General features: G+C 46.7%; 1 protein-coding gene across 4 annotated transcripts in view; it reads left to right on the top strand.

Annotated features, from left to right (window-relative positions):
- Positions 1–22,443, top strand: part of SLC7A7 (solute carrier family 7 member 7) — a 51,897-nt gene that overhangs the window by 11,601 nt on the left and 17,853 nt on the right. For all 4 annotated transcript variants that reach the window (XM_063596169.1, XM_063596168.1, XM_034937279.3 and 1 more), the window contains one exon: positions 162–702. In XM_063596169.1, the coding sequence (XP_063452239.1) occupies positions 204–702 (499 nt within the window). In that variant the 5' untranslated portion in view covers positions 162–203. The remainder of the gene's footprint in view (positions 1–161; positions 703–22,443) is intronic.

Here is a 22,443-nt window from a genome sequence, read left to right as displayed (position 1 = left end):
TTCAAGTTGGGGTTGTTTTGATGAGTGAGCTGGAGAAAAGGTTATTTGGAGGTCTCCGCAGTGGTTGGTGAGCTGCCCATATTACCCTGTGTTGGAGGCGGGTAGAGGTTCTATGTAATTGCCAACCACCTAATCTATAGCATCATCTGTCTTCCTTAAAGGGCAATGCCAGGAAGCTGGTGAAGGGTTTCCTCTCCTCCACCATGGTTGACAGCACTGAGTATGAAGTGGCCTCCCAGCCTGAGGTGGAAACCTCCCCTTTGGGTGATGGGGCCAGCCCGGGGCCAGAGCAGGTGAAGCTGAAGAAGGAGATCTCACTGCTTAACGGCGTGTGCCTGATTGTGGGGAACATGATTGGCTCGGGCATCTTTGTTTCCCCCAAGGGTGTGCTCATATACAGTGCCTCCTTTGGTCTCTCTCTGGTCATCTGGGCTGTCGGGGGCCTCTTCTCCGTCTTTGGGGCCCTTTGTTATGCGGAACTGGGCACCACCATTAAGAAATCTGGGGCCAGCTATGCCTATATCCTGGAGGCCTTTGGAGGATTCCTTGCTTTCATCAGACTCTGGACCTCCCTGCTCATCATTGAGCCCACCAGCCAGGCCATCATTGCCATCACCTTTGCCAACTACATGGTACAGCCTCTCTTCCCGAGCTGCTTCGCCCCTTATGCTGCCAGCCGCCTGCTGGCTGCTGCCTGCATCTGTAAGTGGGGCTGGGGTAGGAGGTGGTGGGTGGAGGGCTGGACAGAGGCTGGGATGTGAGTGCAGTCTGGGAGTAAGAAGGAGATAGAGAGGAATGTCTCTGACAACACATATATATATATAGTTAATGTATGCTTTGTGTGAAAATTCAAACAGTACCACAGTGTATCGCAAAAACACTCACCTTTTCCCCAGCTTCTCACAGTAAGCACTATTAGCAGTTTGCATATTCTTCCTGATTTTTTTTTTTTTTTAAAGAGACATGTATTTTGCTCTGTCACCCAGACTGGAGTGCAGTGGTGTGATTATACCTTACTTCAGCCTCGAACTTCTAGGCTCAAGCTATCCTCCTGCCTCAGCCTCCTGAGTAGCAGGGACCACAGGCACAATGATTTTTTTTTTTTCTTGTTCCTTCAAGAGATGTAGTTTTGGCAGGGTGTGGTGGCTTATGCCTGTAATCCCAGCACTTTGGGAGGCTGAAGTGGGCAGATCACCTGAGGTCAGGAGTTCGAGACTAGCCTGGCCAACATCGTGAAACCCCATCTCTACTAAAAATACAAAAATTAGCTGGGTGTGGTGGCAGGCACCTGTAATCCCAGCTACTCAGGAGGCTGAGGCAGGAGAATCTCTTGAACCCAGGAGGCAGAGGTTGTGGTGAGCCAAGATTGCACCACTGCACTCCAGCCTGGGCAACAGAGTGAGACTCTATCTCAAAAAAAAAAAAAAAAAAAAAAAAGAGGTGTAGTTTTGTTCTTTTACAAAAATGAGGTCATACTAGTCTACATGTAATTCTACAGTGTGCTTTTCCTCTAGCATTATCAGTGATATTCTTTTCTACTTACAGATCTACTTTTTAAAAAATGCTTCATATTATTTCATGTGAATTTTAAGGATGCATAGTAGTTTATTTATCTAGCTGGTCCTCTGTTAATGGCCATGTACGTTGGTTTCAATTTCTCAGTCTTACAGATAATGCTCCAGTGAATATCTTTTTGCAGCTGCATGAGTATTTCTGTAGGCTGGATTCTTCCTTTTTTTTTTTTTTTTTTTTTAGATAGAGTCACTCTGTCGCCCAGGCTTGAGTGGTGCAATCTCAGCTCACTGCAACCTCCATCTTCTGGGTTCAAGTGATTCTCCTTCCTCAGCCTCCCTAGTAGCTGGGATTACAGGCATGTGCCACCATGCCTAGCTAATTTTTTTGTATTTTTGGTGGAGACGGGGTTTCACTGTGTTGGCCAGGCTGGACTCGAACTCCTGACCTCGAGTGATCTACCTGCCTTGGCTTCCCAAAGTGTTGGGATCACAGGCGTGAGCCACTGCACCTGGCCTCTGTGGGCTAGATTTTTAATACTGTCATTTCAGTCCACCTTGGCTTTTTCTCCATCTCATAAATAAAACATTATTTAAATCTGTACATTCAGTAAAGCCATTGGAGGTGCTGAGATGATGATTCTCCATAGCCCCATCCCTCAGATGCCTCTATTCTTGAAAAATGCCCTTCCAACCTGGGAGAGCCTAGGACCTTAGAGATGCCTTCCACCCCGCAACTGTGAAGAAGCTCAGACATTCTGTCAATTTGAGGGGCAGCTGCTCTAGCAGTTGGGGCACAGGAATTTTGCACCAGGTGCAATTGCTCATTGGCTCACCGCTCTCCAATCAGTTTGTGTCCTTTTTTCTTTCAATTTCTGTATTGCCCCATTCACTCCTCAACTTCCTTTCCAGCTTCTCTGATTTTACTGTTGTGTAGAGAACTGGCTGTCTTCTGTGGGGTCCTTCTGTGTTTTGTGTGTCCTTGTATCTGGCCTGGACTCATCTCTGCATATGGGATGTTTGTCATACATGGCAACAGTCAGGGAGGGGTGGAAGGCACTGCTTTGTGTTGCAAGAAGGGGGTTTTCACTGAGGTTTTTTTTTTTTTTTTTCCCGAGACGGAGTTTCACTCTTGTTGCCCAGGCTGGAGTGCAATGGCGCAATCTCGGCTCACCACAACCTCTGCCTCCCGGGTTCAAGTGATTCTCCTGCCTCAGCCTCTCAAGTAGCTGGGATTACAGGCATGTGCCACCACGCCTGGCTAATTTTTGTATTTTTATTAGAGACAGGGTTTCTCCATGTTGGTCAGGCTGGTCTTGAACCCCCGACCTCAGGTGATCCGCCCGCCTTGGCCTCCCAAAGTGCTGGGATTACAGGCATGAGCCACCGTGCCCAGCCTTCACTGAGGTCTTAAATATGATCTGTGATTTCTCTTGCATTACTTGCAGATGATCTGGTAGGTTGCTTACTGGCAAAACTAATTTTAGGATCTGTTGGTCTTGGAGCACCCTCAAATGTGGGCATATGGTTAATTATATCATGTGCAGAGAAGGATCATTTCATCTAAGTAATATTTCTAAGATGGCTGCATTCCTTTAAAATACCAGAAGTCTATTTTTTTTTTTTTTTTGAGATGGAGTTTCGCTCTTGTTGCCCAGGCTGGAGTGCAATGGCGCGATCTTGGCTCACCGCAACCTCTGCCTCCCAGGTTCAAGTGATTCTCCTGCCTCAGCCTCCCGAGTAGCTGGGATTACAGGCGTGCTACCATGCCCAGCTAATTTTGTATTTTTAGTAGAGATGGGGTTTCTCCATGTTGGTCAGGCTAGTCTCAAACTCCCGACCTCAGGTAATCCGCCCGCCTTGGCCTCCCAAAGTGCTGGGATTACAGGCATGGGCCACCTTCCCGGCCTTAGAATTCTATTGTTTTAACTATCTTTGTCTGTGTCATTTCTGACAGCTCTTGTTCCTCGATTCTGGCATTGTGCCTACCTCTGCCAGTCAACCCTTTTTAATTTTCTGCTGCTGCTGCTTTTTTTTTTTTGAGACAGAGTTTCGCTCTTGTTGCCCAGGCTGGAGTGCAATGGTGCGATCTCAGTTCACTGCAACCTCTGCCTCCCGGGTTCCAGCGATTCTCCTGCCTCAGCCTCCCAAGTAGCTGGGATTACAGGCGCCCGCCACCACGCCAAGCTAATTTTTTGCATTTTTAGAAGAGATGGGATTTCACAGCCACTGCACCTGGCCAATTTTCTGCTTCTAATTTGGGTATAGAGACATACATGTTTAAACCCTCATTCACCCATGTACACATTCACGTGCCTGTACATCCTTGTAAGAATACATGCAAAGGCCGGGTGCAGTCGCTCATGCCTGTAATCCTAGCACTTTGGGAAGCTAAGGCGGGCGGATCATGAAACCCCCTCTCTACTAAAAATACAAAAAAGGCCGGGCATGGTGGCTCACGCCTGGAATCCCAGCACTTTGGGAGGCCGAGATGGGTGGATCACGAGGTCGAGAGATCAAGATCATCCTGGCCAACATGGTGAAACCCCGTCTCTATGAAAAACGCAAAAAAATTAGCTGGGTGTGGTGGTGCGTGCCTATAGTCCCAGCTACTCGGGAGGCTGAGGCAGGGGAATCGCTTGAACCCGGGAGGCAGAGGTTGCAGTGAGCAGAGATTGCGCCATTGCACGCCAGCCTGGGTGACAGAGCCAGACTCTGTCTCAAAAAAAAAAAAAAAAAGCTGGGCGTGGTGGTGGGTGCCTATAATCCCAGCTACTAGGGAGGCTGACACAGGAGGAACGCTTGAACCCGGGAAGCAGAGGTTGCAGTAGCCGAGATCATGCTACTGCACTCCAGCCTGGGCCACAGAGCGAGACTCTGTCTCAAAAGGCAAAACAAAACAAAACAAAACAAAACAAAACAAAAAGAATACATGCAAAGTAGCCGCAGTTATGGTTCGTATGCAGAGCTCTTCAGTGAGTAAAATGCATAGAGTTTTGTGCACACATGTGTGACACACATTTGAGATTTCTCTGATAGAGTGAAAGGTGCACACCACTTGTGCACACACTTGTGTTTGAGGTTGGGCTCAATAGCTATGTGACCTTGAGCCAGGTGCACTGACTGTTTAATTCCAGGCTGTTGTGAGAATGGAATGAGATTCAGTGAAAACCATGAATTATGACTCAAGTATAAGGTATTATGTTTCAAATTAGTGTCTTTCTTGGTCACTTATAGTCCTGTTCCTCTTCCTGCTTCTTGGCTTCATCTGAGTAGTTATGGTTAGATAAATGAGATATTACTGCATAGATAATATCTGGACTTTGTTCTATCTTTGATACCTTCAGAGGAGCATAGAGATCTAAAGAAGGTTCAGAAGGGCAACCAAGACTAAGAATTTAGTGACATATGATTCATGGGTTTATTCCTTCAGCCACTGTTTTGGTTTTGTTTTTTAATTTTTTTTATAGAGATGGGGTCTCGCTATGTTGCCCAGGCTGGTCTCAAACTCCTGGGCTCAAGCTATCTGCCTACCTTGGCCTCCCAAAGTGCTAGGATTACGGGCGTGAGCCATTGTGCCTGGCCTTCAGGCGCTGTTTAATAAGCACCTGACACAAGTCAGATGCTGGGACCTATGAAGACATTCTGATTAGCCTAAGTGAGAACTTAGGCAGAATCTTCAGATTTAGCAAGAGAAGGGCTTTAATTTAGAGCTTTCATACATTCCCTCCCTTAGAAAAAATTTAATTAGGGCATGCTATGTGTGTGCTAGATATTTTACTTAGTGCTGAAAAACAAAGAAGAATGATGTCTGGCCCTTGCCATTCAATAATTTATAGTCCAGAAAGGAGACTGACATGTTAACAAATAATTGTCATGCAATATAATTTGTGCACTGATAGAGGCACCATAAGAGCAAATGGGGCAACTTCTTTTTTTTTTTTGAGATGAAGTTTCACTCTTGTTGCCCAGGCTGGAGTGCAGTGGTGTGATCTCGCCTCACTCACGCAACCTCCATGTCCCAAGTTAAGCGATTCTCCTGCCCCAGCCTCCTGAGCAGCTGGGATTACAGGTGTGCACCACCACGCCCGGCTAATTTTTGTGTTTTTAGTAGAGATGGGGTTTCACCACATTGGCCAGGCTGGTCTCGAACTCCTAACCTCAGGCGAACTGCCCGCCTCAGCTTCCCAAATTGCTGGGACTACAGGCGTGAGCTACCACACCCGACCTAAATGGGACAACTTTATTTTTGTAGGGGAGGAGAGCTTAGGAAGGTATTGCAGAGAACATGGTGTCTGAGCTGAATTTTGAAAATAAATATAGCTGTCTCCTGTGACCTTTCACACAGGAGACTGCATGTGCAAAGGTGTGGAGGTGCAAGGTACAGAATATTCAGAGAATTCCAGGTCGTTGGTATGGTTGGAATGTGGGGTGGGAGAAGGGCGAGGAGACAGCCCTGGGTGAGATGGGTTTTATAATCAGGTTGGACTTTATCTAAAAGATAAGGGGAAGCTATTGTTTATTTTTATATTTTTAGAGATGGGGGTTCTTGCTCTGTCGCCCAGGCAGGAGTGCAGTGGTGCAGTCATAGCTCACTGCGGCCTCCAACTCCTGGCCTCAAGTAATCCTCCTACCTCCTGAGTAGCTAGGATTACAGGTGGGAGCTACAAAGCTACACAGCTACTGATTTTAAGCAGGGGTATGGGGACTAGTGAAATAATGAGACTTAGTTAAAAGGAGAACTCTGGTGGCCACATGGAGAATGTTTTTGGAAAGAGCAAGAGACAGAAGGTGGGGAGACTGGTTTAGGGAGCTGAAACCTGAATCCATGTGAAGGGTGATGAATATCTGCACTGTGGAGTGGCCTCAGGAACAGAGATGAGGGTATGAATAAAGAAATAGTTGGCCCGGCGCGGTGACTCACGCCTATAATCCCAGCACTTTGGGAGGCCGAGGCTAGCGGATCTCGAGGTCAGGATATTGAGACCATCCTGGCTAACACAGTGAAACCCCGTCTCTACTAAAAATACAAAAAAAATTAGCCGGGCATGGTGGCAGGAGCCTGTAGTCCCAGCTACTCGGGAGGCTGAGGCAGGAGAATGGCATGAACCCGGGAAGCGGAGCTTGCAGTGAGCCCAGATCGTGCCACTGCACTCTAGCCTGGGCGACAGAGTGAGACTCCGTCTCAAAAAAAAAAAAAAAAAAAAGTTAACAGTGGACTTTCAAGGACTTTTTGCCGGGGATCGGGGAGCTCTCACAGGTAAAGCCCTGCCTCCAGCCTTGCCCATAGGTTTCCACCCCAGTATGTTGCTCCCTGTTTAAAATCCTCCAGTGGCTCCTCATATGCTTTAAGATAAAATCTAAATCCCTAGGAAGGTGTGCCTTGTGCTTTTGCCGCTTTGGCCTTCTCATATCCCATAATCCTTCATGCACACCCCATTACCCATATATTCTAGGTATGGGGAATGTGGAAGCTCTCAGAGTTCATGAAGCTAGAGATTTGAGCTTGGACAGGTGTGGGTGATGGGGCTGCCATCTAAAATAGGGAAGGTGGGCTGAGTGTGAGGTAGACAGGGCATCCGAGTCTTCTGCCAGGCTGCTTATGTGGCCCTTCCATGAGCAGCGCCTTCTTTGGGTGTCATGACACAGATTTGGGTCATTTTCCCAGCAGTTGAGTCACACTTACCTAAAAAAAGAAGTCGATATGGTGAAACCCCGTCTCTACTAAAACACAAAAAAATTAGCCGGGCATGATGGCGGGCACCTGTAATCCCAGCTACTTGGGAGGCTGAGGCAGGAGAATCGCTTGAACCTGGGAGGTGGAGGTTGCAGTGAGCCGAGATTGCACCATTGCACTCTAGCCTGGGCGACAGAGCAAGACTCTGTCTCAAAAAAAAAAAAAAAAAAAAAGCGATTGATGTGTGAATGATAATGTCAATTTACTGATGTATGTACGGTTTTTTTTTTTTTTTTTTTTTTTTTTTGAGACAGAGTCTCGCTATGTCGGTAGGTGGAGGTTGCAGTGAGCTGAGATCCCAGCTTCAAGCGATTCTCCTGCCTCAGCCTCCTGAGTGGCTGGGATTACAGGCTCCTGCCACCACACCCAGCTAAGTTTTGTATTTTTAGTAGAGACGAGGTTTCACCATGTTGGCCAGGATGGTCTCAATCTCCTGACCTCGTGATCTGCCCGCCTCGGCCTCCCAAAGTGCTGGGATTACAGGCGTGAGCCACCGCCCTCGGCCTTTGATGTATGTACAGTTTATTGATGAGCATACACGGGTAATTTCTTTTTTTAAAATTTTTATTTATTTAATTTTTCTTCCACTTTTATTTTAAGTTGCAGGGCACATGTGCAGGATGTGCAGCTTTGTTACATAGGTAAACATGTGCCATGATTGTTTGCTGCACAGATCAACCCATCACCTGGGTATTAAGCCTAGCATCCATTAGCTATGATTCCTGATGCCCTCCCTCCACCAACCTCTACCGACAGGCCCCAGTGTGTGTTGTTCTTCCCCCGCATTTGTCCACGTGTTCTCACCGTTCAGCTCCCACTTATAAGTGAGAACATTTGGTGTTTGGTTTTCTGTTCCTACATTAGTTTGCTGAGGATAATGGCTTCCAGTTTCATCCATGTCCCTGCAAAGGACATGATCTCATTCCTTTTTATGGCTGCATACTATTCCACGGTATATATGTACCACATTTTCTTACTTGCCATACCTTTCTTTTTCTTTTGAGACTGAGTCTTGCTCTGTCGCCTAGGCTGGAATGCAGTGGCATGATCTTGGCTAACTGCAACCTCTGCCTCCTTGTTTTGAGTGGTTCTCTGCCTCAGCCTTCTGAGTAGCTAGGATTACAGGAGCCCACCACCACACCTGGCTAATTTTTGTATTTTTAGTAGAGATGGAGTTTCACCATCTTGGCCAGGCTGGTCTTGAGCTCCTGACCTTGTGGTCCACCTGCCTTGGCCTCCCAAAGTGCTGGGATTACAGGCATGAGCCACTGCACCTGGCCAGGCATTCCTTTTTCTCTGCAAACTTGCCAGCATCTGTTGTTTCTTGCCTTTTTTTTGTTTGTTTGTTTTTTGTTTTTTGAGACGAAGTTTCACTCTTGTTGCCCAGGCTGGAGTGCAATGGCACAATCTCGGCTCAATGCAACCTCCGCCTCCCAAGTTCAAGGAATTCTCCTGCCTTAGCCTCCTGAGTAGCTGGGATAACAGGCGTACACACCCCCATGCCCAGCTAATTTTGTATTTGGCTAATTTTGTATTGTTAGAGACGGGGTTTCTCCATGTTGGTCAGGCTGGTCTTGAACTACTGACCTCAGGTGATCCACCTGCCTCAGCCTCCCAAAGTGCTGGGATTACAGATGTGAACCACCATGACTGGCTGTTTCTTGACTTTTTAATTATTGCCATTCTGACTGACGTGAGATGATTTCTCATTGTGGTTTTGATTTGCATTTCTCTAATGATCAGTGCTGTTGAGCTTTTTTTCATGTTTGTTGGCCGCATGAATGTCCTCTTTTGAGAAGTGTTTGTTCATGTCCTTTTCTCACTTTTTAATGGGATTGTTTGTTTCTTTCTTGTAAATTTGTTTAAATTCCTTGTAGACTCTGGTTATTAGACCTTTTTCAGATGGATAGATTGCAAAAATTTTCTCCCATTCTGTAGAGGTTGTCTCTTCCCTCTGATGATAATTTATTTTGCTGTGCAGAAGCTCTTTAGTTTAATAAGATCCCATTTGTCAATTTTTGCTTTTGTGGCAATTGCTTTTGGTATTTTTGCCATGAAATCTTTGCCCGTGCCTATGTCCTGAATGGTATTGCTATAAAACCCTAGATTTTTTTCTAGGGTTTTTATAGTTTTGGGTTTTACATTTAAGTCTTGAATCCATCGTGAGTTAATTTTTGTGTAAGATATAAGGAAGGGGTCCAGTTTCAATTTTCTGCATATAGCTAGGCAGTTCTCACAGCACCATTTATTAAATATGGAATCCTTTCCCACATGAGTAATTTCTAATGACCAGAAGGTGTGTGTTCACTATCAAGGCATCCCCTCCCTGATACCCTAGTAACTGGGAAACCAATCTAGTAATCAGGAAGTTGCTTGCAGGGTATGGAATTGGAACAAAAGAAGAAAGTTTGAATAATTTGAGAAATTTTTTCTGAACATGTTGGGCTCTATAAAGCATGGAGCTGAAAGGTGGAGCCCCTGCCTGTAGGGAACGCACAGTGTGGTGGGGAAGCGAGGTAAACATAGTCACTTAAACATGTATATGTGGCAGGTGCTTGCAGGGGTGGAGAGTGGCTTGTTCAGGGCATGATGTCTGCATCAGCACTGAAGGATGAAAGGAGTCAGGCTGGGCTGAAGCACCCACATTTCTACCGTGGCCTATGTGGCCCTACTCCACCTGACTTCTTTGATTCACCTTGGACTTCTTGCCGTCACTTTGTCTGCTCCAGCTACACTGGCCTTCTTGCCTCTCCTGCATTTTCCTGGCACATACATGTCTCAGGGATTTTGTATTTGTTTCTTCTGCAAGGAAGGCACGTCTCCAGATGCCTGCAGAGCTTATTCCCTTACTCCATTCACCTCTTTGCAAAAATAGTACCTTACTAGAGACCTATCCTATCTAAAATGGTCACTCTCAGTTCCCCATCCTGTTTTCTTTTTCTTTTTTTTTGAGATGGTGTCTCGCTCTGTCGCCCAGCCTGGGGTGCAATGGCACGATCTCGGCTCACTGCAACCTCCGCCTCCTGGGTTCAAGCGATTCTCCTTCCTCAGCCTCCTGTGTAGATGGGATTACAGGCGCCTGCCACTATGCCTGGCTAATTTTGGTATTTTTAGCAGAGACAGGGTTTCACCATGTTAGTCAGGCTGGTCTCAAACTCCTGACCTCAGACGATCTGCCCGCCTTGGTCTCCCAAGGTGCTGGGATTACAGGCGTGAGCCACCGTGCCTGGCCTCTTTTTCTTTATAACAGTGTTCAACACATCATTTACTTGTCTCTCTTTCCTTCTAGAATATAAACATATGTGAATAAGGACTTTGTTTTACTCACTGCTGAATCACCAGCACATAGAACAGTGCCTGGTATCTGCTAGGTGCTCAATAATTATATGTTGAATGAAGAAGGGGGCAGGACGTTTTAGGCACAGGGAAAGCCAATGTAAAGGCACAAGATGAAAAAAATGTATGGGGTGTGGGGGTGCATGGGGGATTGTGGGATATGAGGGGACCAAGATGGGCAAGGGGCTAGAACGCAAGGTATATCTTTGTAGGGGCTTAGAATTTATTCAAAGCATGTGAGGAGCCATTAAAGGACTTTAAACAGGGGAGTGATATAGCTGGGGTGGAACTGAGGGAACAAGGCTGGAGGCAGAGACACTATTAGGAAGCTCTTGTAGCAATCCAGGCAGGAAATGACAGAAACCTGAACTACGGTGCTGGCAGTTGGGATGGACAAGGAAGGATAGATCTGAGCGCAATTTAGAAGGTATAATCAATACAACCAATGAGACCTATTAAGATGTCAAGTATAAGGGAGAGGGAAGTGTCAAGGAAAATATCTACCAACTTGTAAGTTTTGTGCCAGAAGAGCTGTGCCTATATATGATCCACTGTATCCCCAGCAAGGAAACAGAGAAGCTTGATAAATATTCTTTTTTTTTTTTTTTTGGTTGTTGTTGTTGTTGTTTTGAGACAGAGTCTTGCTCTGTCGCCCAGGCTGGAGTACAGTAGCAGGATCTTGGCTCTCTGCAACCTCTGCCTCCCGGGTTCAAGGGATTCTCCTGCCTCAGTGTCCTGAGTAGCTGGGACTACAGGTGCATGTCACCCCGCCCGGCTAATTTTTGTATTTTTAGTACAGATGGGGTTTCACCATGTTGGCCAGGCTGGTCTCGAACTCCTGAACTCAAGTGATCTGCCTGCCTCGGCCTCCCAAAGTGCTGGGATTGCAGGCGTGAGCCACCTACCGTGCCCGGCCCTCAATAAATAGTCTTTGAATGAAGAGATGAAGTTTCTGGTTTAGACAATTTTTAGGCAGTGATATCATTTACTGTGAGGAGGAGGATGGGGGCATGTTGAATTTGGAATTTATTTTTAGCATAGTAGGCAGATATGCCCTTTGGAATTTAGGAAAGAGATAGGGTTGGAGATTAAACATTCAACAAGTATTTGCGAAGAGGTTGCCACGTTCCCTGCACTGTCACTGTCTTTTTGGAGCACTTTATGTGTGTGGGTGGGTGTGTGTGACTGCATGCATGGGTGCATGCCAGGGTCAGGATGGGCAACCCGATACAGGGATTTTTGTTTTGTTTTGTTTTTTTGAGACGGAGTCTCGCTCTGTCACCAGGCTGGAGTGCAGTGGCGCGATCTCAACTCGCTGCAACCTCTGCTTCCCAGGTTCAAGAGATTCTCCTGTCTCCTCCTGAGTAGCTGGGACTACAGGCACGCACCACCATGCTCAGCTAATTTTTGTATTTTTTAGATGGGGTTTCACCATGTTGGCCAGGATGGTCTTGATCTCTTGACCTCATGATCCACCTGCCTTGACCTCCCAAAGTGCTGGGATTACAGGCGTGAGCCACCGTGCCTGGCCTCCGATACAGGGTTTTAATGGATTGTGATGGTGTCGTGATTTGCAAGGTAGAACAAGGCACAGGAGGAGACCAGTCCTAACCTAGGCATTTAGAAACCATTCCTGTAGAAGTTTGAGCTGATACCTGAATGGCGAAGAAGAATTAATCAAGAGTAGAAGAGGAGTGTTCCAAGCAGCAAGAACAGAATGTATGAAAACCTAAACGCAAGAAGTGCTCCTTTCAGGCACTGAAAGGAGTTCAGGGTGGGCTGCAGTGTTGAATTTCAGGAAGAAAAGGTTGAGAGTTGGCTTGCAGAGGTAAATAGGTTGTTCAAAGCTTTATAAGCTGTGCTAGTTATTATTGTGCTACAACAAATAGTCTAAAACGTAGTGTCTTAAAACTATAGTCATTTTATTTATGATTTCTGTGGCTTAGAAATTTGGGAAGGATAGTGGGACAGTTCTAGATCAGGGTCCCTCATGTGGTTGCAGTCAGATGGTGACAGGAGCTGGAAAAACGGTTGCTGAGGAAGTTGCAGACAATCTGGGCTTCTTTTTTTTCTTTTTTTGAGATGGAGTCTTGCTCCGGTTGTGCAGGCTGGAGTGCAGTGGCGCAATCTCGGCTCACTGCAACCTCCACCTCTCAGATTCAAGCAATTCTCCTTCCTCAGCCTCCTGAGTAGCTGGGATTACAGGCGTGCCCCACCACGCCTGGCTAATTTTTATATTTTTAGTAGAGATGGGGTTTCACCGTGTTGGCCAGGTTAGTCTTGAACTCCTGACCTCAGGTGATCTACCCGCCTCGGCCTCCCAAAGTGTTAGGATTACGGGTGTGAGCCACCGCGCCCGGCCTTCTTTCTCTTATCAAATTGTGTCAGAGTCTTTCCATGTGGTCTTTCCGTATGGACTGTGTTGAGCTTTCTCACAGCGTGGTGACTCGTGGGCAGTCAGACTGCTTATGCAGGCAGCTGAAAGCGTCCAGAATGAGTGTTGTAGCACCCAAAGTGGAAGTTGCATTGCCTTTTATGACCTAGTCTCTGAAGTTGCATGGTGTCAATTCTGTCATACTCTATAGGTAGAGGCATTCACAGAAGACCATCCAGTTTCGAGAAGAGGGGTACAGACCCTGCCTCTTGATGGGTAGAGTGTCAAAGTCACATTGTAAGAAAGGAATATGGGATGGGAGACGTTGAGGCATATTGGAAAACTGCAATCTATTGCACCAACTATATTAAGGAGTTTGGTGGGCTGTCTTCTAAGGCAATGAAAAAACTCTTAAGGCCTTTAAAAGCAGAAGAGTGGCATTTGTGATTTAGATTTTAGAATTTGTGAGTTTAAGAAAGATTAGTTTTTCTATGTAGGATTGAAAGCTGGGAGACAGGTGGGAAGCTGCTGCTATGATCCTAGTGAGAAATGATGGTGGCTTGGACTAGAGTCATGTTTTGGGGACAGTGAGACTTAAGACTTGGACTATGAGTAGATATGAGTGGAAGTTGTTGATGACAATAACATGCCCAGGTCTTTGGCTTGCATAAATGGGTGGATGGTGATGCCAGTTACTTGTATGGGGAACACCGAAGGTGCAGTAGGTTTGGGAGAAATTGATGGAATCAGTTTTGGACATGTTGAGTTTGATGTGCCTGGTGATGTCCAGTAGGTGGTTGAATATTCATATATATCTAGAATCATGACAGTTGGGCTGGTGATATACTTTTGGTAGTCATCATTGTATATATGGTTATTGAAACCATAGGAACAGGCCAGGGTGGTGGCTCACACCTGTAATCCCAACACTTTGGGAGGCTGAGGTGGGCTGATCACTTGAGGCCAGGAGTTCGAGACAAGCCTGGCCAACATGGTGAAACCCTGTCTCTACTAAAAATACAAAAACTAGCCGGGCATGGTGGTGTGCACCTGTAGTCCCAGCTACTCTGGAGGCTGAGGCAGGAGAACTGCTTGAACCCTGGAGGCAGAGGTTGCAGTGAGCCGAGATAGCTCCACTGCACTCCATCTTGGGTGACAGAGCAAGATTCTGTCTCAAAAAAAAAAAGAAAGAAGAAAAAAAAAGAAAAAGAAACCACAGGAACAGATGAGATGACCTTGGGACAAGATGTAGAAAGGGAGGACAAAAGGGCTTAGAAGCATTCTGAGGAATACCCACATTTGAGGGATAGGTATTTTGTGAAAAGATGGAGAAGGAGCATCTAGAGAGATAGGTGGAAACCTGGAAGATGGTGAGTGGAAGGGAGTGAATTGAGAAGGAATGAATGACTACCTGTGTCCAATCTGCTAAGAGGTCAAGCTAGGTAAAGATTGAGTACAGTTGATTGGATTTATTGATATGAAGGTCACTGGTGGCTTTTCATGTGGGCTTTCTCCTAAGGCAATGAAATTTCAGGGCAATGAGGGTGAAATCAGGTTTCAGAAATATCATTTATTCACCCAGCAAAATGTATTAAGTGTTACTGTGTATCTAGTTCAGGACTATGCCCATGGGTACAAGGATAACTGTTATCCACTCTCTGCCCTCACCCAGCTCTCGTGGGTGGGAGAGACATACGTACACTGTTCTAATGCAGTGTAGTTAATGTGGGGAGGTGAGAGCACAGAGCAAGGGCAGCATACCAGAGGTGGCAGGTTTACACTCAAAAATAGCCTTTCTGGAGGAGCTGTTAGGTTTAAAATAAGGAATAAAATGTCATTTGGAATTGGCAACTCAGAGGGTCAAAGGAAAACTTTTGCAGGGTGAAAGAGGAAGGAGTTGCAACATCTCAGCCTGCATTGTAGAGACCCAGGAACGGGAAGGAATGTAGACATGCTCTTCAGATGAATGATTCTGAAAGCATGGAGGGTGATTGTTAGAGGAAAGGACCAAGGTTGAGGGATGATTTTATGAAAAAGAGTTAAGCCTGCCTTAGGTTGGTTGAGGTATGTTTCTGGAAAAGTTGGATGAAATATCTCTACCCTACAATGATGCCTTCTCCATGGCTGTAATGATTGGGTGCCCTGAGTCAGACTTCTTTTTCTTGAACAGTGTAGGGGATACCCTTATCCCGTTGGGAGGCACTGGTGCATGGTGGTGAACAGCGTGGAATCAGGCAGGATTCAATCAATCCTAGGTCAAATTTATTAGCCTCAGTTTCCTCTTGTTCTCCTTTTCCTCCTTCTCCTTCTTCTTCTATTTTTTTTTTGACGGAGTTTCACTCTTGTTGCCCAGTCTGGAGTTCAATGGCATAATCTCAGTTTACTGCAACCTCCGCCTCCTGGGTTCAAGTGATTCTCCTGCCTCAGCCTCCCGAGTAGCTGGGATTACAGGTGCCCACCACTATGCCCGGCTAATTTTTTGTATTTTTAGTAGAGATGGGGTTTTACCATGTTGGCCAGGCTAGTCTGAAACTCCTGACCTCAGGTGATCTACCTGCCTCGGCCTCTCAAATTGCTGGGATTACAGGCATGAGCCACCATGCCCAGCCCTCAGTTCTCTCTTCTATAAAATGGGGTCCCTACCTCATAGAAATGTGATCTATATTTCTACCATATTTTCATCTTTTTCTATTCAAACCATGACAGTTTCCAAAGAGCAAACATAGTCTCTGCTCCTGCCAGTTGTTTGCAGTCTTTTGGCAGGCATAGTCTACCTTTAGAGCTGTTGAACTACAGCCCTAGATAGTCTGGTATTACTAATAGACCTTGAAATCATTTACTGGTTATTGCTTAAGTAGGTTTTTTTATACGGGTGGTTGACTTCATTCATTGCTGATTTCATTGTCAGGGTAATAACGTTTTGCCCTCTCTGTCAGGAATATTGCTTCCCCTCCCCCACCCCAGCACCAGCCTCCATGCACTCAGTCCAGATAACAGTGATCCTGGTGCTTGCCTGCACCCCATTCACTCCTCCAGTGATGTGTGGGTGGATAGGTTGCCACTCAGTGACTTTCATAGCACCTGATTCTTGTAATTGTCAATGTCCACTTTTGAGTGAAGGCTGGAGACTGGATCTTAATCTCAGAGCCTGCACAGGGCCTGGAACACAGTGGGTACTCAATATAAGCTTAATGAATGAATGAATGAGTGAGTGAGTGAAGGAATTCTGAGTTTTGAAGGAGCCTCACTGTCCTGTCTAGGGTAGTAGAAATGGTTGCTTTTCCCAAACAGAGAGGTGTGCAGATGGCACCTCCTGAAGCTGCTTATTCTGACTTCTTGGAGAAATTCGTGGACTGCCCCAGTGCTCTGAAGTTCTAGGCATCTCCATTACCACAGGGGGAGATAATCCCACTCCCCGTCTCACATTCTTGCATACAGTTAGGGAGGTATGTGGTGTGGTGGAATGGATATAGGCTTTGGAGCTAGTCACTGCCTGACCTCAGTTTTCTCAAGTGTAAAATAAAGATAATAAAACTTACTCTCTGTCAGATTAAATTAGAAGATAGGTGTAAGTACATAGTGACCTGGCACACAGTTGTCAGTTAAAAATAGTATCTATTACTGCAAGTTATATTCATATCATATGCATCTTATTGATTTCTAAAAGCTTTACCTTCCGCATGCTGTCTTTGGATGACTTAAAAGCAGTTTACATTTTACTTCACAATAGCTCAGGGATCAGAAAGGAGGGCTGAGCCTTTTCTTTCTGTTTTGCGAGAGAGGTGGAACTTTCCTCTCAGCAAGAGGATAGGTGTCCAGAAGTCCAGCTCCACCCGACTGTCCTTTCCTCAGAGCCAAGGTGTTTTGGCCCACTGTTCACAGGTGGACATGACTGTTCTTGCCTTACCTACACTTGCCCACACTGAGACCTAGTTGTTTTGCCATTCAGGACACTACCAGGACATTTTTACCATCTATGTCTTCAGTATGTCCCCTGTACCAGTGAGTCAGCAGTACCTGGCAGTTCAGGGCTCTTTGTTTACAGAGTACTGTTCTTCAGGGATCAGGCAAAGATTCTTCGTGTCATACACACGTGGCCACAGTGAATTGCATGTAGTGGGTTCTTCAATAAATGTTGGCTGGATGAATGAACAGAAGATACGATTCCAGGTTCAACTTGGCTGAGAAGGGTATTTCGTGCTTTTGCCTTTCAGGGTGCTGGTGGGGGCTGAGGGTTGCTGTGGGAAGGGGGCAGACAGCTTACCCTGAGTCTGCCAGAGCCGCTGTGGGCTGTGAAGGACTTTGGATCTCTGTGTGTCTGAGAGCTTTGGCCAGGTGTCCTCGTGCAGCTTCTCCTGGTACCAGAATGACTGATCTCATGTACTTGTGGCTAATGAGGTGGAACAGTCAGATGCTGGGCCCCCCAACTGACTTTTGCCCTTTGAACCTTCTACTTGGAAGCTAGTTGCCTTTTTCAGAGGGCTTTTCCCAAGAGCCATCTGAGGGTGGAGGTGAAGAAACTTACCTTTTCTGGCCCATATTCACCTCAAGAAATAGGCTTTCATCAGAGCCTTGGGTTCTAGTGTGGGTTTGTTGTGAACTTTGGGACAAACTCTTGACCAGCAGTGAAGGGGTAGACCTTTATGCTGCTTTGATCATCAAGTCCCTTTGGGGGCTCATCCTTGCTCTCTTCCTTTCTATGTTCTATGTTTCCATGTTCCTTTCTTTTTCTCTCTGCCTCAGAAGAAGCTGGGCAGGTAGCCTAGAGGAGGTTGCGGAAGATGCTGGGCAGCAGTGGGTCCTAACTCTGGCTGTGGATTGGAATCATCTGGAGAATTAAGAAAACAAGGCTGGGCACGGTGGCTCACGCCTGTAATCCCAGCACTTTGGGAGGCCGAGGCGGGCAGATCACGAGGTCAGGAGATTGAGACCATCCTGGCTAACATGGTGAAACCCGTCTCTACTAAAAATACAAAAAATTAGCCGGGCGTGGTGGCAGGCGCCTGTAGTCCCAGCTACTCGGGAGGCTGAGGCAGGAGAATGGCGTGAACCCGGGAGGCGGAGCTTGCAGTAAGCCGAGATTGCACCACTGCACTCCAGCCTGGGCGACAGAGTGAGACTCTGTCTCAATTAAAAAAGAAAAGAAAAGCAAGCAAGCAAGCAAGCAAGCAAGCAAGCAAGCAAGCAATACTCAGATTGGGCACAGTGGCTCACACCTGTAATCCTAGCATTTTGGGAGACTGAGGTAGGAGGATGGCTTAAGCTCAGGAGACCAGTCTGGAGAACTTGGTCTCTACAAAAAAAAAAAAAAAAAAAAAAATTAATTGGGCATGGTGGTGCATGCCTGTAGTCCCAGCTACTCAGGTGGCTGAGGTGGGAGGATTGTTTAAGCCCATTTGGTCCAAGCTGCAGTGAGCCAAGATTGTGCCACTGCATTCCAGCATGGGCAACAGAGTGAGACCCTGTCTCAAAAAAAAAAAAAAAAAAAAAGAAAGAAAACAATACTCATCACTCCCACTCCCTGACTACATAAATCTGAACCACTGGGGAGAAGAATGAGATGAGAATTGACTTGGAGAACGAGAATTAAGGAAGCAGAAAAATTGCTTTTGAGGAGAATTGATGAGGGTCTTGTGTCACTAGAGGTGGGAAAAGCCGTTCTCAATTGTCACCATGCTTCAGAGTCACCTGGGGAGTTTTAAAAACACGCCGATGCCTGGGTTCCACCCCAGAATTCCTGACTTCATTGGTCTGGGTGGGGCCTGAGCACTGGACTTTGTTAAAGCTCGTCGAGTGATGCTAGTTTGCAGCCAGGATAGAGGAGCCTTGAGTTAGCAAAGGGTTGCGACTGTTCTGATACAGCTGCTCTGTGTGTGGTTATTTCTGTAGGTGATTACCTAAGGAAACACACCCAGAGAAGCAGGTCCTCAGATTAGCCTGCGAAACTGTCTCAGGTCTCCTGCATCAGAACCTCTGGGGTGTGGGGCCCTGAAGTTGTGGGTCGACAAATTCCTCAGGTGGTACTGATGCTCACTCAGGCTTGAGATCTGGTACCTGAGGACTTGAACTGACCCCTAGCTAAGCAAACCAATAAGGATTGGATTTACACAGCTTGGAGAAGGGACTCATGGGATTGTTACTATAAGACCCTCCTGGTACAACTGCCTGCTTGCTCCCTCAGAGTGGTCAGAGCCACAGGGACCAAAGTGCTGACTGAGTTCCAGGAAGGAGAGCGGGAGGACTCTGATCCAGTGACCCACAGGGATTGCATTTGGTGTGTCTTCTTGCCAGAGGTGTAACTGCCCAAGGGGTTCACCTTGCCCATTGCCTAGACAGAGCCAATTCTTCAAGACAGGGATATTGCAATAATGAGTAATTCACACAGAGCCGGCTGTGCGGGAGACCGGAGTTTTATTATTACTCAAATCAGTCTCCCCGAACATTCTGGGAGCAGAGTTTTTAAGGATAACTTGGTGGGTCAGGGGAAGCCAGTGAGCCAGGAGTGCTGATTAGTTAGAGATGAAATCACAGGGAATCAGAGCTGTCTTCTTGCTCTCAGTCAGTTCCTGGGTGGGGGCCACAAGATCAGCTAAGCCAGTTTATTGATCTGGGTGGGGCCAGCTGATCCACCAAGAGCAGGGTCTGCAAAATACCTCAAGCACTGATCTTAGGAGCAGTTTAGGGAAGGTCAGAATCTTGTAGCTTCCAGCTGCGTGACTCCTAAACCATAATTTCTTTTTTTTTTCGAGATGGAGTCTTGCTCTGTCACCCAGGCTGGAGTGCAGTGGTGTGATATTGGCTCACTGCCACCTCCACCTCCCGGGTTGAAGTAATTCTCCTGCCTCAGCCTCCCTAGTAGCTGGGGTTACAGGTGCACGCCACCACACCCAGCTAATTTTATTTTTTATTTTTAGTAGAGACAGGTTTTCACCATGTTGCCCAGGCTGGTCTTGAACTCCTGACCTCAGGTGATCTGCCCTCCTGTGGCTCCTAAAGTGCTGGGATTACAGGCATGAGCCACCGTGCCCAGCCCTAAACCATAATTTCTAATCTTGTGGCTAATGTTAGTCCTACAAAGGCAATCTAGTCCCCAGGCAAGAAGGAGGTCTGCTTTGGGAAAGGGCTGTTATCCTCTTTGTCTAAATTATAAACTAAGTTTCTCCCAAAGTTAGTTCAGCCTATGCCCGGGAATGAATAAAGACAGCTTGGAGGTTAGAAGCAAGATGGAGTCAGTTAAGTTAGATCTCTTTCACTGTCTCAGTCAAAATTTTGCAATTACAGAGGCTCTCACCCATGACACCTGAGTAAGCGAATTGGTTGTTTCTTTAAAATTTTTATTTTAATTGGCCGGGCGCGGTGGCTTACGCCTGTAATCCCAGCACTTTGGGAAGCCGAGGCGGGCGGATTACGAGGTCAGGATATCGAGACCATCCTGGCTAACAAGGTGAAACCCCGTCTCTACTAAAGAATACAAAAAATTAGCTGGGCTTGGTGGCGGGCGCCTGTAGTCTCAGCTACTTGGGAGGCTGAGGCAGGAGAACGGCATGAACCCGGAAGGCGGAGGTTGCAGTGCGCCGAGATGGCGCCACTGCATTCCAGCCTGGGCGACAGAGCGAGACTCTGTCTTTAAAAAAAAAAGAAAAGATCTTTTCTTTTCTTTTCTTTTCCTCTCTCTCTCTCTCTCTCTCTCTCTCTCTCTCTCTCTCTCTCTTTCTTAGAGACGGAGCCTCGCACTATCATCCAGGCTGGAGTGCAGTGGCGCGATCTCGGCTCACTGCAACCTCCGCCTCCCGGGTTCAAAATGATTCTTCTCTCTCAGACTCCCAGGTAGCTAGGATTACAGGCGTGTGCCACCACGGCTGGCTAATTTTTGTATTTTTAGTAGAGACGGGGTTTTGCCATGTTGGTCAGGCTGGTCATGAACGCTTGACCTCAGGTGATCCGCCCACTTCGGCTTCCCAAAGTGCTGGGATTACAGGTGTGAGCCACCACCACGCCTGGCCAAAAATGTTATTTTATTTTCTGAGACGAAGTCTTGCTTTGTTGCCCAGGCTGGTGTGCAGTAGCATGGTTATGGGCTCAATCCTGCACTCAAGTGACCTTCCCACCTCAGCCTTCCAAGTAGCTAGGACCATCAGTGTGCACCACCAAGTCCAGCTAATTTGTAATTTTTTTTGTAGAGAAAGGGTCTTGCTATGTTGCCCAGGCTGGTCTCCAACTCCTGGCCTCAAGTGATCCTCACGTCTTGGCCTTCCAAAGTGCTGGGATTATAGGCATGAGCCACTGCACCTGGAGTAAAATGTTTCTGTAGTCTGAAAGGTAAAGTAATTTGAAGGCCATCTGCTATCTGAGAGAAATAACAGCACCTAGGGAGAGTGGAAGAAATAATGTATCAAAGAAGCCAGGGTGAGAATGTGATTTCAAGGTGTAGAGAGTTTCCAGGCCGGGCGCGGTGGCTCAAGCCTGTAATCCCAGCACTTTGGGAGGCCAAGGCGGGTGGATCACCAGGTCAGGAGACCAGGTCAGGAGATTGAGACCATCCTGGCTAACATGGTGAAACCCCGTCTGTACTAAAAGTACAAAAAAATTAGCCGGACGTGGTGGCGGGCGCCTGTAGTCCCAGCTACTCGGGAGGCTGAGGCAGGAGCATGGCGTGAACCCAGGAGGCGGAGCTTGCAGTGAGCCGAGATGGCGCCACTGCACTCCAGCCTGGGCGACAGAGCGAGACTCCATCTCAATTAAAAAAAGAAAAAAAAGGTGTAGAGAGTTTCCCAAACCAACATTAGACAAAACAAATGGGGATGCAGCAAAGAAAAGGAAGAAGAGACTTGAAATCTCTGGGTTTAGGTAACAGATATGAGGCGTTTCCTGAGAGCTTATATCTGGACCTTCTGAGGAAACAGCAGTGGTAGAGTATTTTGGAGACACCAGGGTATTAGCAGGCCTGAGTATGCCAGTTGTGGGGTTTGGCCTTCCCCCAGGAATAGTGTGCATCTGACTATACACAGACCCAGCCTAACCTAGAAATGTGCAGTTTTTCTGAGCAACATGTGACCAAGAGCTTGCTCACACCAATTAAGCCTAGGGACTGCTATCCTTCTGCTGATTGCTGTGGGATGAATGATGTCACCAGTCAGAAGATAGCTGAGATGTCTCACTGGTGACGTGAAGTTTAAAGTAGCAAACTGAGTGGCAGGAGGAATTTTCGTCTCTTTGTCAACTGAAGGCTGTGTATGTGAAAGAAAAAAGAACACAGAACAGAGTTCCTGACCGTAAATTCTAAGATTCTAAGATACCAGAAAGATAAACTCCTGGTAAGGGATAGAGGAGGTTTATAGGGATTGGGAGAGATGTGTATAATAAGGCTTTAGAATGGAAATTTTAGAGGCAAGGAGAAAAATGCCTAGATAAAAGTATAAATCTGGGTATTTTGGAGACTACATAGCAGAGAATAAAGGCAGAGAGGAGTTGCTCAGTAACGCATT

The sequence above is a fragment of the Pan paniscus genome, chromosome 15 (assembly GCF_029289425.2).
Source record: "Pan paniscus chromosome 15, NHGRI_mPanPan1-v2.0_pri, whole genome shotgun sequence".
NCBI classification, from domain to species: Eukaryota; Metazoa; Chordata; class Mammalia; order Primates; family Hominidae; genus Pan; species Pan paniscus.
The sequence above is the reverse complement of the archived record's forward strand: the minus strand, read 5'-3'. Positions and strand labels throughout refer to the sequence as shown.